Source organism: Branchiostoma belcheri, unplaced genomic scaffold (assembly GCF_001625305.1).
Source record: "Branchiostoma belcheri isolate BF01 breed outbred unplaced genomic scaffold, Haploidv18h27 scaffold42, whole genome shotgun sequence".
Lineage (NCBI taxonomy): Eukaryota > Metazoa > Chordata > Leptocardii > Amphioxiformes > Branchiostomatidae > Branchiostoma > Branchiostoma belcheri.
In genome coordinates this window covers 1,791,235-1,806,631 of record NW_017804043.1, presented here as the reverse complement: position 1 = coordinate 1,806,631, position 15,397 = coordinate 1,791,235, and the positions used below count along the sequence as shown (strand labels likewise).

General features: G+C 41.4%; 1 protein-coding gene across 1 annotated transcript; it reads left to right on the top strand.

Annotated features, from left to right (window-relative positions):
- Positions 1–246: 246 nt before the first annotated feature.
- LOC109478142 (L-gulono-1,4-lactone dehydrogenase-like) lies at positions 247–11,289 on the top strand. Its single transcript, XM_019779630.1, has 8 exons — positions 247–328; positions 4,251–5,490; positions 5,824–5,934; positions 6,158–6,282; positions 7,801–7,939; positions 8,771–8,923; positions 9,839–9,951; positions 10,825–11,289. Exons 2-8 carry the CDS (start codon positions 4,261–4,263, stop codon positions 11,231–11,233), a joined length of 2,280 nt encoding a protein of 759 aa, XP_019635189.1. The 5' UTR covers positions 247–328; positions 4,251–4,260; the 3' UTR covers positions 11,234–11,289.
- Positions 11,290–15,397: the final 4,108 nt, after the last annotated feature.

The following is a 15,397-nucleotide window of genomic DNA, read 5'->3' as shown; positions in this document are numbered from 1 at the left end:
TTTAGAAAAAAGATGACGGTTTGAAAAATAAAAGCTAAGAATGAAAAACAAACAATAAACAACAAGAAATAGAAGATTTCCTTACATCGTCCATTGAGTCATTCTGTATCTGCACAGATCACATGTTGTTTCGTGAGCTCTCTTTGAGGGCCGCTCCTCTTCCGGTATGCCGGAAGTATTTGATGGGCGTATCCTGGTAACAGCGCAATTGGGAAAGTATATATTATATATTTCACGTGCAGAACGAGACAGTAACAAAGGGGACCTGCATTAGGAGCAAGCTAGCGGGGCTTCAAAACCAGCACTCCAAAACTCAAGCGTTCTTCAGGTAACTATTTTCTTAATTTATCTAGAGGCATGGGGCTTACTGTAGTACACCGAAATATTGATACATTTGAACACAATGTATCAAGATGTTTTGCTACATTGTTAAATCATCGCATTGGTAGAGCATGAAGCATCAAATAGAATTTTTATAATGTGGAAATCATTTCTCATAGAAATAAAGACGTGAACCTTGATACTAGATTGTTACTCTCCGAACACAGATTTAGGCATTGGCGCACGTTTTTTATGTGCTTTTGTCGTTTTTTTGTACAGAAATCTTTTTTAACAGCCAACCGTCGTATTCCATTTTGGATACTGCCATGTCAATGATACTGTCTTGCCCATTTGATACTATCTTAGCCACTAAAAGATCTATTTGAAGATCAATAGAGTGAGTGATACAGAATCTAACAAGTTGTTGCATGTTATGTGTGTTATACCTTATATTCTCCTTGATAGATAGCTATAGCGTTAGAAACATGCCTTAGGGCATAGACGTTTACGTAGTAACATTCCTCTGTATCATTACAATGGATTGGTGGTAGAAAAAAACTACGTCATTTGTCGTTAGTAGAAAGTCCTTGGTAATCTCGAAGCAGATCCCTTTCGGTGGTAAAAAGACAGTATCAAATTGGCCAGGCAGTATCCATTAGCCACGACGGGTGGTGGGAGTACGTACAAAAAAAGGCCATATATAAAAAGCTAACGATCATTCCCCACAACCTCTGCTTGGAAAGAAAGTCCTTGGGTCAGACAGTGGCGCTAGCTGTTTTCACCTGGTGGGTAATTTGAGGTGGTTTGGCCATGCTGCTGCCATTGTTTGCTCGCAATGACGCCCGGGGCTGACACAGCCTGTATGGGTGAACGCCCTTTTGCCTTAACGGCTCGTCCCATTGGGGGAACGAAATGGCCAGGGGTCGTCTCATAAATTCCAGGTGATTCTGTATAGTTGGTTATTTTTGCAAGTGAACAACTGGCATCCCACAGGCTGAATTGTGTGTTCTTACATACATACATACATACATACATACATACATACATACATACATACATACATACATACATACACACACACACACACACACACACACACATACATACATACATACATACATACATACATACATAGGGAAATGAAACTTAGTAAGTTGCACAATGCTTTATCTAAAACTATGACCAACACATTCACTTGTTGACTCATTAGTTAATATCTACGGTTGTAATCTATGTTTTTTCTCTTAACAAAAGCAGTACTGTCATATCTGTTAAACCTTGTGCAACAAGTCAATACAAGAGCAAGAAAATTCGATTTTTTTGCGAAACACTTTAACCAGACACACAACCAGTCGGCTGATTTTTGTACATTTCCTGTCTTGATTTTGATTTGATTTCGATAAAAAAAACATGGTTCAAGACGATCCCCTTAAAATTGTGAAAGTTCAAAGGTCACTCGTGACGCGGTACGTTGAAAGGTGAGACATAACAACTCAATTTGCGAGCTTTACATAACATGCAGTCGTATTTGCGTGAACGGAAGGCCTTTGTAGTGGCAGAGAAGGAAAAAGTGTCTCAAGTGGCAACGTGCTAAGAGCAGTGTGAGCGAGTGACTCTTAGAGCAAAGAAACAGCCTGTGCATGTTACTCAAGTTCTGAGATTGTATCTGTGGTGTCATTTGTAAGGTAAGGTATGTGTTCTAGTTTTAGTTGTCTAGTACATAGTTGTCGGTACTTCAAAGTTTGGAAGTTGAAGTGTTTGTTGGTTACGCTCATGGTTTTTAAGAGTACGGATTTGTCTCAATTTGTCAACTTAATCCAATATACTGTGTTAATAGTGACAAGGGTTGAGCGTTGTCTTAAGAAGTTGTTACTTTCAAGTGAACATAAATCAGGAACCTAGACTTGTGACAAGTTGATTGAGATCAGTAGAACGGCGTCTGTGTGAAGTGACGGGGTCCCTTGAATAGCATGAAAGAAACCCGACACACCTGCGAGTTTGAAAAGGTGTTGACTCAACTGTAACGTGTCCAACTGCGACGTCAATACAGCTGAGGTCAGGGTCACTCTCAGGACTGATCCATTGATTTCTAGGTACCTCTAACAGCATAATTTTTTAAAACATGGTTTGTTTCCAAAAGAACACCTGTTCTTTTTAGTAGGAATCGTGCATTTCGACGCACTGTGAAACTTTTTGTTCCATTATATGTTCAAAGCCTGTACAATTAAGCTTACTGCAAGATTTATCATAAAAAAGCACAGGTGCTTGTATGTACATGTAAGATATAATCTGAAATTATACCTTCTTTTATACAGCACAGAAGTCAATGTAATGCTCTTTTTCTAATTCCACAGTAACAGTTCTTTCTTTTTCGTTCCACGCAATTCCTAAGCGCCAACTTGAAAGAAAGTTTCTGTAGTTAGTCTACAAACAATGGCAATGCCTGTGGTCCCTACATTTTCTACAATCTTAATGAAATTGTTGGCAATTTTCAAAATCCTGGAGTGGAGCCTGTTGAATAGGACATGGTGTGGGATAAACAATGAGTGTATTGTGTTGTACAACTTATCTGATGGTAAGTAGCAGAAAATTACCTTATAAAGGTCCTTGCCACGTATAAGTAAGCAACACTTCAGTGTTCATTCGCTTTGGGAGCTGTGGAGGGGATTTGTGTTTAATGACACTTGTGGGACCTGTGCATAATACATAATGCACACCTCACGATTGCCACGCTGTAGCACTACTTTTTATTGTGTCATCTGAATCTGGCTGTAAGTCCCCATATAGTAAGTTGTATTGTATTTATTGGACCATACATTACAATGCAGTATAAGAAAAATAATCCTTGAACCTAGTAGCACTGTAGCTTGAAAGGATCTAGGTCTCTACGATGTATAAAGTACAAATAGAAGATGGAAGGCCCAGCGTGTTATATAAAAGATAATACAAGCGACTGGAAGCCATGAAAACCTTGCAATACTTTCCTCTGTGTCCCTCACACAGGCACTACTATCATTCAATGGCGTCTGAGTCTGATCTTTTTGCCCCCTACGCCTAAATTGGGACCACGTAGCGTATTGAATCCAAGACATCCAAAAAAGAAACTGTAACGAGCCAGGGTGAGCATAGTGGTCGTAGGCTATAATCGGATCCGGCTTGTTTTAGAAACCTCCTTGGTTTTAGTGATCGTCAGACACTGACCCTATATTATGGATGTTATATAGAAAGACAAACTTAAGATTACAAATACATAATGTCCAATGGACGAGATAATGCATTAAAAACGTTGTTCAATACTTGAAACAAGGTAATAAGATATTCAAATAAAGCTTACTTACTGCAGAAATCCTCCCTCCCCCTCCTCCAAAATCTTGCAGTGCAGCAGTAACATACATCACTCTAAGTCATGTCGCCATGAGGAAATTTATCATGTACATCTCTGTTGTATCGGAATTAAAGCTATGTAAGACCAGCAATTTCCCTGTTCCCCACGGTCAGAATGAATGTCCTTAAATAGCACTTGGCTTGGTGCTGTCATGTCGCTCTTTGATAGATGATGACATCGCACGTGAAGGAGTGTGGTACAGAGTATTGCGGTCTGTTCGACCCACAAACATATCCTTTATCTCTACTATAACTGAAATGCAGGGAGAAGTTGAATTTATCTAATGATAGTCAGTTTTATTTTGTATATGTTTACTGTATATGCTCATCATGTTTTGTTTTGACCTGTACTTAGCCCAGTGTGGCAAAAATGTACAATAAAGGTCGTCATTCATCCATTGATCAATATTTTAACCCTGAAAAGCATCATTGGTCAACCATTAAGATAAGTAGCACGGATTGTTCTTATCGTTGCAAGAGTTAACTAGTTTGAACCGAAATTGGTACCTAAAAGTCACCTTTGTTTTCTCTCTGCTCTGTTTCAGGGACAACAAAATGGCCGCCAACATCAGCCAGAACACCAGCGATGACGTCACAGGTATCCCAGGATTCTGCAGTCCGGTTGGATGGGGTCCGACTCAGCCCGGCGGCCTCCTGACGCCCTGTTTTGTGAACGTTCTCCTGTACAACCTCGTGTACGTGCCAGTCTTCATCTACTGCATCAAGCGCTCCATCAAAGTCTTCATGAGGAAGTCCTACTCCCAGCCCCCGTACCTGCGCCATTTTTGGAAAATCGTGTTCGCCGCGATCGTGCTGCTGAGTGCTGTGATCGAGTTAGTTCTGAGTCTGGTGTACAGGGTCCAGAATCAAACTCATCTGGCCCACGTTCTTGTCCATGGGATCGTGGAGATACTCACCTGGTCCATGTACATTGTGACGATCTTGGCCGAAGCGACCAGGTTCCACGACAACAACCGGTTTCTGCTGTACTTTCAGAAGATCATCTTCATTCCCGCTACTATTGAGATCTACAGCATCAACCAGGATAAGTTCGGGTCGTTAACGGTGGGCGAGGTGGCGATTTTCAAGATCAAGTACACGTTCATTTTCATGACCACGCTTTGGTCGTTTATACAGTATTACGTGGAGTTCGGTTACCGCCACCTTCGCGCGATCGACTTCGTGTACGAACCCGTGCCCGCAGACGACAGCGAGCATAACGGACACACCGTGGACGGTCGTTTGATGCTGCCTGGATACAAGCTCCTAGCCGTAAACACACAAGACGTAGAGAGGGGATACACACACGAGAGAGGGTACTATGAGAACTGGAAAGGCGTCAAGTTCGGAGCGAAGTGTATGATGGCACCCAAAAACCAAGAAGAAGTCATCCGCATTGTGAGAAAGGCGGCAGGAGAAGGACAGAAGGTCCGCATCATCGGTTCAGGTCATAGCGATGATTCCATCTTAACAACCAGCGGCTACCTCGTCAGCCTACACAACATGAAGGACATCGTCTCCGTCAAGAAAGTCGACAACTGCGCCACGCCTGAGGGAGACCAGTGCTACGACGTCACCGTGCAGGCCGGGAAGTATCTGAAGGAGTTCTTCGAGGAGCTTGCTGAGAAGTACGACGTGTGCCTGCCCATCGCCGGGGACATTAACGAGCAGAGCGTGGCCGGGATCATCGCTACCGGCAGTCACGGCTCGGGCGGCAGGTTCCCCTCCATCTCTAACTACGTCGTCGGCATGGAGATCGTCAAGGCTGATGGGGAAATTTTGAAGGTCAGTTTGTGTTCTATCACGGTAGTATAGAATGTGTTCGATCGAACGTGTTCTAGCACGTTAGTATAGAATGTTCGATCGAACGTGTTCTAGCACGTTAGCATAGTCTATAGAATGTTTCGATCGAACGTATTCTAGAAAGTAGAACGGAATTTTTGTGTGCCTTTTTACCGCCGGGAAAGATGGAATACTTCCGCGTTTTGATCTTCGTATGTGTTCCCCCATGCCGTATATTGTTTTGTATTGTCTATCACCAACAGCTGATCATGATGTCCACTGCTAGTTGCTATCGCAGCTTTGCTTACGTTTGTATGGTATCATGTTGACCTACAGGTCACAGAAGAGGACCCACAGCTTTTGGATGCGGTGCGGGTTCACCTCGGCGTATTTGGCGTCGTCACAGAAGTTACGCTTCGCTGTGTGCAAAACTATCACATCAAGAAGGTAACAGATCTAGACTTTTCTTCCGTACACTTTATGTTACCTACCTCTGTATCTCGTCCGAGTTCAGTTGGGTCTATAAGTCTATAGTGAAATAAACGAAAACTAAGCCAGTATCTGTAAACGTGTCCCAAGAATGTTTAAGGGATTTTGAATCTTACAATGAAATGCTCCTTGTCTGGTACAATACCTTGTATCTGAATTCTTGGATGTTTTGAACTTTCAGATCAGGAGAGGGCGGGTCATGGATGAGGTGTTGAATGAGCTGGAGACGAAACTGAAGGATAACGAGCACTTTGAGTTCTTCTACTTCCCACACACAGACAAGTGTCAGACGGTGTCCAGTCACAGGTACGGTTGAAGTACATAATATCTAGTTTGAGCTGGCAAACCATTAATTCGTACCAATATTCAAGCATCAATTGTAAACGGAACTAGAAAAAAGGTAACATTTTTAAAGCAAAGGCATTTTTAAAGCAAACATAATCATTATGTTTACCTGTACATGGTCTATAAGATATATACCAGCCCCTCCAACTGTGTCCTGCAGCTTTGCTACGTACGTACAAAATGTAATCCACCAGCATATGGAGTCTGGTACAGCACCAGTTACTATGGTGACAGCTGTCTGGTCCAGGTCATTGACAAGAAGAAACTTAGCAAAATAATATGTTTTTCTTCTTTAAAGTTATTTGGGGATCTTGTAAGCAATTGTGGATTTGTATAGTGTTTTACATGCTACCACAGATGACATAAAGATGGAAATCATCACTACCGTGGCCGACAAGAACAAAATTTTACACCGCAACTTTTGGTGTTTTACACCGCAACTTTTGGTGTTTTACACTGCAACTTTGGGTGTTTTACACTGCAACTTTGTGTGTTTTACACTGCAACTTTGTGTGTTTTACACTGCAACTTTTGCTGTGTTTTACACTGCAACTTTTGCTGTGTTTTACACTGCAACTTTTGCTGTGTTTTACACTGCAACTTTTGGTGTTTTACACTGCAACTTTTGCGTGTTTTACACTGCAACTTTTGCTGTGTTTTACACTGCAACTTTTGGTGTTTTACACTGCAACTTTTGCTGTGTGGAAAACTTACACCCCTCCCCTTTTATAATGGACGGTCCCCCTGTCAGGTCAAAGGTGACAACGATGGCATGCAAACTACGTCGACTGAGTTATCCTTTTCGTGCATAAGTTTTTTAGAGGAAAAGCTTGGCTACGTTGTGACGTTAGTTTTTTCTTAAAGGTTTTTCTAGCTTTGGCCTATAGATCGGGATAAATTTAAAAATGTTTCGACCAGGTCCAGTGATTACAAATTATGTTGCTTTTTGCTGCCATGCGTCACAACAAATCAAAGAAGTCGTACTACTTATTAAGTTAAAGTTATTTTACTTTGGATCAACCAATGACTTTATCCTTTAGTAAGTCAGCACTTTGCACTGGTTACAAGGATAAGCAGTAGATTGAAGAATATGGATAATATACCTGCACACTCTGATTTAAACTTTAATTTTTACGAGGACGTAGTTTGCATGCCATCGTTGTCACCTTTTACCTGACAGGGGGACCGTCCATTATAAAAGGGGAGGGGTGTAAGTTTTCCACACAGCAAAAGTTGCAGTATAAAACACAGCAAAAGTTGCAGTGTAAAACACCAAAAGTTGCAGTGTAAAACACCAAAAGTTGCATTGTAAAACACAGCAAAAGTTGCAGTGTAAAACACAGCAAAAGTTGCAGTGTAAAACACAGAAAAAGTTGCAGTGTAAAACACCAAAAGTTGCGGTGTAAAACACCCAAAGTTGCAGTGTAAAATTTTGTACTTGTCGGCCACGGTACATCACGGTTCTTTTCGTTCTGACAGATGTCGGTGTAAAGAAAACGACGACCCAAACGATGACTGTGTGGAGCCGAACAAGTTCAGCACCTTCATGACGTGGTACGTGGAGAACTTCATCCTCCTGACGGTCCACAGGGTCGCCAACTACTTCACTAGTCTCACGGTGAGCGGTTATTCTTCATCTTCATGCCTCCGGATTAGTTTATACTAATCCGGTGAGGTACACTTGATAAAGTTACTCCAGTATGTCCTGTCTCTCATAGCGGACACTAATGCAGTCCCTGCGAGACCAGTGTCTCTCTCTAACATGGACAAAAGTGTAATATAAGGACGTCCCACTCTACGTCTCCCAGTAGGAAGCGACTGTACTAATCTACCAGCTGGTTCGTTACTACGAACAACATGCCCTGCCAGGGCGAGTCTACGTCGTCGGACTACAGATGAAATGGGCGGGAGAGAGCCATAGAGTTGTTTGTTTGTTAGATGTTGTCTCCATGAAACATTATACACTGTTCTTAACATTCTTGTATATGTACCATCTAGTTTCTTGCTCTGGGCAGCATTCATAGCCCATGACTCAGATTGAGCGGTGAGCGATTATTACCTCCATGAAAAATAGACGTATTGTTTTTTATGTGTCTATGTGTGTGTGTGTGTGACATTTGTAGTCAGCTTAACTTCAGAACGCCCTTATAGATTATGATGATATTTGGTAAGTTCGTAGGTCGTAGAAAGGCAAAGGTCAATGTCAAATATGGGCCTCCTGGTGGCTGACCTTGGTACTGCAGCAGAACTTCCAGTTTTTGTATCCTTTCTTCTGAACAGGCTATGGTCTTGGTCTAAGTTGCACTCTCGAGCAGGCCAACTCCCTCGGCATGTTAGGTCTCTACTTGGCCAATTTCAACCCTTTCCAGTCGCCTCCAGGAGCCTGGTAGAGGCTAAGTGTTCACAACATAATTCATAATCCATTTTTCTCCCCCCCCCCCCCCCCCAGCCCCTGACGATGAAGTTCCAGACGTTGTTTCTGGACGCCACGCCCATTTCCGGTCCCACCTCCCTGGTGCAGTCTGGGAACGTCCGGCTGGAGAGGTTCTCGGAGATCGAGATTGCCATCCCGTACGAGAGATGCCGGGAGGCGTTCCAAGAGGTAAATAAACAAACAAACAAACAAACAAACAAACAAACAGACAAATTACCTTTGCATATGGTCTGCTCTGTTTATTATGTTTACCGAAGGAAAACATATTGTTTTTGCTCAGTTTCTTCTTCTTCTTCTTCTCCAAACAGTGACCTCTAACCTGAACCAATGTTGTGTCTGTTGCCATGGTAACTAGTGTTGGGTTACATCATATTGCAATTTCATAGCAGGAGGGATTTAGACTGCTGTCACCATACATTTGAATGTGTTTGAGTAAGAATTAACACAGTAAACCATATGCGAAGGTAAACATTATGCATTTGCCTTGCAAATGTTACCTTGTTTATTCTTACTCAAACACATTCACATATATGGTGACATGGTCTAAATCCCTCCTACTATAAAATTGCAACATTATGTAACCCAACACCAGTTACCATGGTGACAGACATCTGCTTCAATCAAGTCAGAGGTCACTATTTGGAGAAGAAGAAGAAGAAGAAACGTAGCAAAGAGAATATGTCTTCCTTCGGTAAACACAACAAACAAATAGTTTGGATGGCAACTTGCAAAGGTGTTTATACACCTGCTTTGCCCTCCTGTCCACTTGTGCTTCTTGTGGCGAATTCATATAAATAAACAAACAAACAAACAAACAAACAAACAAACAAAGAAAAACAAATTTTACATGGATTTTATCTGATAATACTTTAGTATTTATTGTAATAACGAAGCACAAGTGGAAGGGAAGCTGTGCATGTGTTTGGCCACTACTGTTTTTTTTTCATTCCTAAAGTTTTCCTGGAGAGGGGGTGAAAACTGGGGTAACAGTTTTCTTGTGTGTCTCATTCAAGATGTCATTTTCTGGATGTCTAACCTTCATTAACACACAATAACAAAGGTTACTTTTTTCTAAAACTACAGATCAAAGACCTGATCGAAGAGGCGAGAAAGTGGCAGGAGCCGTACATGTGTAACCAGATTATCGAGGTTCGCTTCTCACGTGGAGAGTCCAGCTACCTCAGTCCGCTGTACCTGCCCAAGTAAGTACATCAAAACTGGTGACAACATAGAAAATTGAATATTTTGGGTTTATGTTTTGGGTTACAGAACAGCCAGTGAGGACAGATGTTTGTTGACCTTAGACTTGAAGAGTTTAAGGTTATACTCATAGGGGAAGCAATCACGAGGTAGATTATTCCAAAGTGATGTTGTTCTTGGAAAGAAGCTCTCAGCATGGAACTTCCACCTAAGAGGTGGAGAATGGAGGAAGAAAGGGTGATTTGCTTCAATAAAGACATGATAAAGTTTTTTCAGAATACAACACACATAGAAAACCTCACCCAAATATGCCTTGTACAAAAGCCATACTGCACCAGATACTAACAATGAGGCCGCGATATGCGTGCCAATGTTGGTATGACTATGAGAAACGACTACAGCCTGAAATGATGTTATGTGTTATGAAAGTGTAGTTGTACGTTCAAGAACGTTTTAACTCTCGAGAAAGTTTTAAAGTTTAAACATTCTGTGTTTTGATCCCGTTAGGCTACCAGAGAAGCCGAAAGGAGAGGAGTGGCGTCCAGACTTCATGTGGATTTCTCTGAACGCGTATGACGAGGGCACGGCGTACAGGAGGTTCTTCCTCCTCACACAAAGTACGTTTTGTTACTATGTTTTGAAATTGAAACTCAGAAACTTATTTGAGACCAATATTAATGTGGTACCAAACGTTTTGGCACCACATTTGTAGCCTGATTGTAAGCCTTTTTAGCTTTCCCTTGTAAGCCTTTGGCTAAATCCTTCCTACTATAAAATTGCAACATGATGTAATCCAATATTAGTTACCATGGTGACAGACGTCTGGTTCAGGTTATTGGTTTGGAGAAGAAGAAGAAAAGTGAACAGAGCAAAAACAGTATGTTTTCTTCGGTAAACATAAATATTCCAGTACATATTTTTATGTGTTGTAATGATATATTTGGTGTTTTTCTTGATACAGACATTCTGATTGACAAGTACGGCGGCCGCCCTCATTGGGGCAAGCAGACCTATATGTCGGCACGACAGCGCGGCCGATGCTTCCCGAAGTTCAACGACTTCGTGGACGAGCGTCTGAAACACGATCCGACCGGCATGTTCGTCAACAGCTACCTGGCCGACGCCTTCCTGCCAGAGGGCAACGTGTGCGGTACAACGTGTGTGTGCAAAGGGCCTTGTCATTGTGCCATCTTATCGGGTCTGCATTCCCCACCTGTGAGCAGAGAATGCTCTGTGAACGTCTTCAGCTTTGCAGCTGCTCGCGAAAGCGACGTATGAAGTAGAATAGTAACATTTGCAAAGCAGATGCATAATGTTTACCTTGAAGTTCGCATATGGGCTGCTCTGTTAATTCTTACTCAAACACATTCACATATATGGTTACAGGAGTCTAAATCCCTCCTAGTAGAAAATTGCAGCATTATGCAACCCAACACAAGTTACCATGATTCAGTCAGGTCAGCTGTTTGGAGAAGAAGAAGAAGAAACGTAGTAAAAACAATATGTTTTCCTTCGGTAAACATAACTAGAAAAGTAACATTTGCAAAGCAGATGCATGCTGTTTACCTTCACATGGTCTAGCCTAACAAACTACTGCTCCGTTTATTATTTTTACTCATTGACAAACACATTCACATACATGGTGAGCAGCCCCTCCAACTCTGTCCTGCTACATAATGTAACCCAACACTACTACAGTAGTAGTTATGGTGACAGACGTCTGGTCCAGGTCATTGACCTTATTTGTTTGGAGAAGTGGAGGAGGCTGAGCAAAAACAATATGTTTTCCTTCTGCGAAGGTAAACATAACAACTATTTGTCAACAAACGTAAGCAGCAGTGATCTGGACCAAGACCAAACTTAGTTGAATTCGTACCTGACAAAGGATATATAAGAGTGTACATAGCTTTCGACACTGTGTGGATTTTTGGGTATTGAGAAACGTCTGTATGTAAACATTTTCTTCAAATATGTTACAAAGCATTCACTAGTGATACTTAACACGCATAAATGGAATCAAGATATCATTATGAAAGTATTATCTGGAGCTATCTGATGTATATATTTTGTATCACAGTTGACAGTATAGTCAACGCGATTTTTATCATCCAACCTCTGTATATTACACATATTGACTACTATAGATGTATCAACTTATGTATATTATGGACTTCTATTGTTCAACATCTTTGTATTATAGACTTGACATTGTGTTTTCCTTTTGGAATGCAGCAGAAGTTTTAGTATGTATGCAGAGTATTTAATACGAGAGAGTCATTTGGATGTGCACTTTGCTAATATCTGATATCGATGACATTTTCTAATACTCAAGGAGTGGCATTTGGCGTCTTATATTTTGTTTCGTAAGATAATCTAGCACTGTGTGCTGAATGCTGGTTAGTTTTACAAAAATACACTATGCTGGTGATGTGGCATGTGGCAGTGTAGTTTGGTTGTCCAAACGTACAATTGCGGTATATTGTCGACATTAAAAGCTTTCTGTTTATCACTAGTTTCGCGTTAGCTTCATATTAGGGTAATGATGGTAGTGATGGTAGCGATGATAGCCGAATGGACAAGTTGGACATCTGTCGATCTGAGTATTTCTGTGGTGTAACATTTGGGGAATATACGTACCAGTACTTAGTATCCAGAACCGCGCCTATCTAGTTCTTGAATGGCTTAGGGTTATGGTTACGAATAGTGTCCGCCTATACACGAACGTAGATTTGGCTCAGAACCCAGGTTCTGGATACTCGTGGACTATCCAGAACTGTACCTGAGCATGCTTTTGCATACAGCAGCGGTTCTCATTGCCATTGTCGCGTCGCCCCCTAGTGGTCTGGATATGAACTACATCAATCTTAGTAACCCTAATGTTTTCTGCAATCATTTATTACAAACATTTACAACTTCGGAATTTTCAAGAAACTCACCAGCTTCGCAGGCACGCGGCTCGGCGGCAGCTGGCTACATTACACCGGAGGACTTGTTACATGTAACCTTTGAACATCTAACTCTTAACATTGTCAAAGCTATCTAATGATAATGTCCCTACTGTACTTGGTGACAGCGAGTTCCACTCTGCGATAGTTCTAGGAAAGAATGAGTTTTTGAACATCTCAATCCCATTGAAGCTATCATAATACGCTGAAAAAGGCGGCAAAAGAAACCCGGTACAAACAATACATGTAGAAGTGATATGCCAGAAAAAAAGGCTCCCCGAAAAGCCCAGTCTTGGAGCCTGCTACATGACTAGGCTAATACTATTTGATATAAACTGGAAAATCACACAAGTAAGTCGACAAATGCACACAATTAACTGTTTGAAGAGGATAAAATTGATGAGAGATGGGGTGGGGCATGGACTCGAGCAAACAGTTATAGAATTGTAGCACTGACATGACGTCATGTCGTGACGTATGGTAACAGGAAGCAGATAGGAGAAGAAAAAGAAAGGAGGACCTCCCAAAACACACCGGAAAGCATCTTCCTGTGACCTCTGGTACTACGGAAGTGTTAATACATAATCACAAGGCCCGGTTCCGCCTAAATACTGATTTGTCATGATGTTAGGGCAGTTAGCGCACCACAAGTGTCAATCTTTTCTATGAGAAGGGAACGTTATAATCTTTGGGAACTTTTATCACTGAGATGGTTTTGGTTTTCTTTTTAATGGCCATCGTCATGACGATGATCATTCTAGCATACTCATTTTCACCTGGGTGAAGTGAAGAAAGTCCTGTAAAGTGCCTTTCCCAAGGGCACAAGGTTGGTGACTTTGCAGGATTCGAACCCAGGACCACTTGGTTCTGAGCCGAATGCTCTGCCGTTGCGCCGCACGACCCCACATGATGCAACACTGGCTGATGATACAGGCTACTACTGTACGCTGGGCGGCAAAAGAGACCCGGTACAAATACATATAAAACTGATATGCTAGAAAAAAAGCATTATAATGACAATGACAATGAACTTAATCGCATATTCACGCCCTACATGTACATGGGCCAAATACATTAAGTTAGATAACTTAGGTACAGGTATAGAAGAAGCAAGTGTTACCTGTGCTACGTCTCTCTCTATATATATCTACAGGATCTATTTACGGGATATAAGGCTTATGAAAAAGTCGTAGAGCTTGCTATTAAAGGAGGCTCGGAAATTACTATAGCAACAGGAAAAGGACACAAAAGTCGTATAAACCTATATGACCAATCGATGAAATAGATGGTTGTAAGAGGATGAAATTGTCATCTGGAAAATTGATGAAACGGACGGGTAGGGGCATGAAGTATAAAGCGAAAAGTCATAATTGACAGAGTTGAAAGAACACTGGCATGACGGAGTGAGTATGTACATTTGGCGTTGTGCCACAGTCTTCTGGCAAATACTAACAGTGTTACGTCCCAAGATACAAATGTCTTACAGGGATTGGCAAGTGTTTAAACATAGAGGTCAACAGAACAACGGTTTCCCACGGATGCAGTCACATATCCGGGCCCTTAAAAGCTGTTACTTCTTAGATGAGCTTTTAGATGTGCTTTTCAACATTACACAAGCAGGGTTTCGCAATACTCATGAGACAACTGTTAGGTGATATGTGACGTACTAAGATAACCATATGTCTGAGTTCCTGGCACTGTGTCTAGCCAAGGATAACGTTCAAATGGTGGGGAAGAGGGCTTCCGGAAAACCTAGGGATTTGAAGAAATGGTAAGGAAGATTAAGCATGTGTACTGGACACCCACCATGAACGTTTCGATGGTCTTGAATGCATGCGAGTGTACAAATAGTAAATATGTCAAAGAATGATATGTCAAACTGAACATGTTGATTTATTCATATACTTGTACGTAGGTTAATTTATTTGTATATACTTGTTTGTATGTATACTTGTAGTAGACATTACGAAAGTCGCTGTATTTTCGTTGTGTCAATAAAAATTGTTGCTGTACTATACTACAATTTATCCCAGTTTGAGTTTGGGAATTTTGCATATATAGCAACATAGGCGCTTAGAATCTTTTTCTTTATTCTTTATTTCAGGCATCATTCGCCCATATAAAAACATACAGATTAAAATACACATAACAATAGTTAAAAACATGTCTATGAGTACAGACGGTCCCAGATATTGCGGAAGAATCTGTAGCGGAATATTACATCAGATTTGAGAACAGATTGGATAATGTTATTGAAGAGTTGTACAGACGGGATATGAAATGATATTCTGTAGCTGTATTTTGTATAGCCGGTATAACCGCCCTTCGGCGTAACACACCAGCTTCTGTATCTGTATAGCCGGTATAACCGCCCCTCGGCGTAACACACCAGCTATATATATAACACACCAGCTACAACAGCCATATTAGAACATTGTTTGCGCCATGTAGCTTCAACTAACTTATCACTCAGCCATCGTGTAGTCTGGCTCTCTGT

Excerpts from the sequence above, each read along its gene's own strand:
- LOC109478142 (XM_019779630.1), top strand. The coding sequence starts at position 4,261 with ATGGCCGCCAACATCAGCCAGAACACCAGCGATGACGTCACAGGTATC. Across the intron at positions 5,935-6,157 it reads AAAACTATCACATCAAGAAG|ATCAGGAGAGGGCGGGTCAT; the intron begins GTAACAGATCTA and ends TTGAACTTTCAG. Across the intron at positions 9,952-10,824 it reads TACCTCAGTCCGCTGTACCT|CAAAAACAGTATGTTTTCTT; the intron begins GCCCAAGTAAGT and ends AAGTGAACAGAG.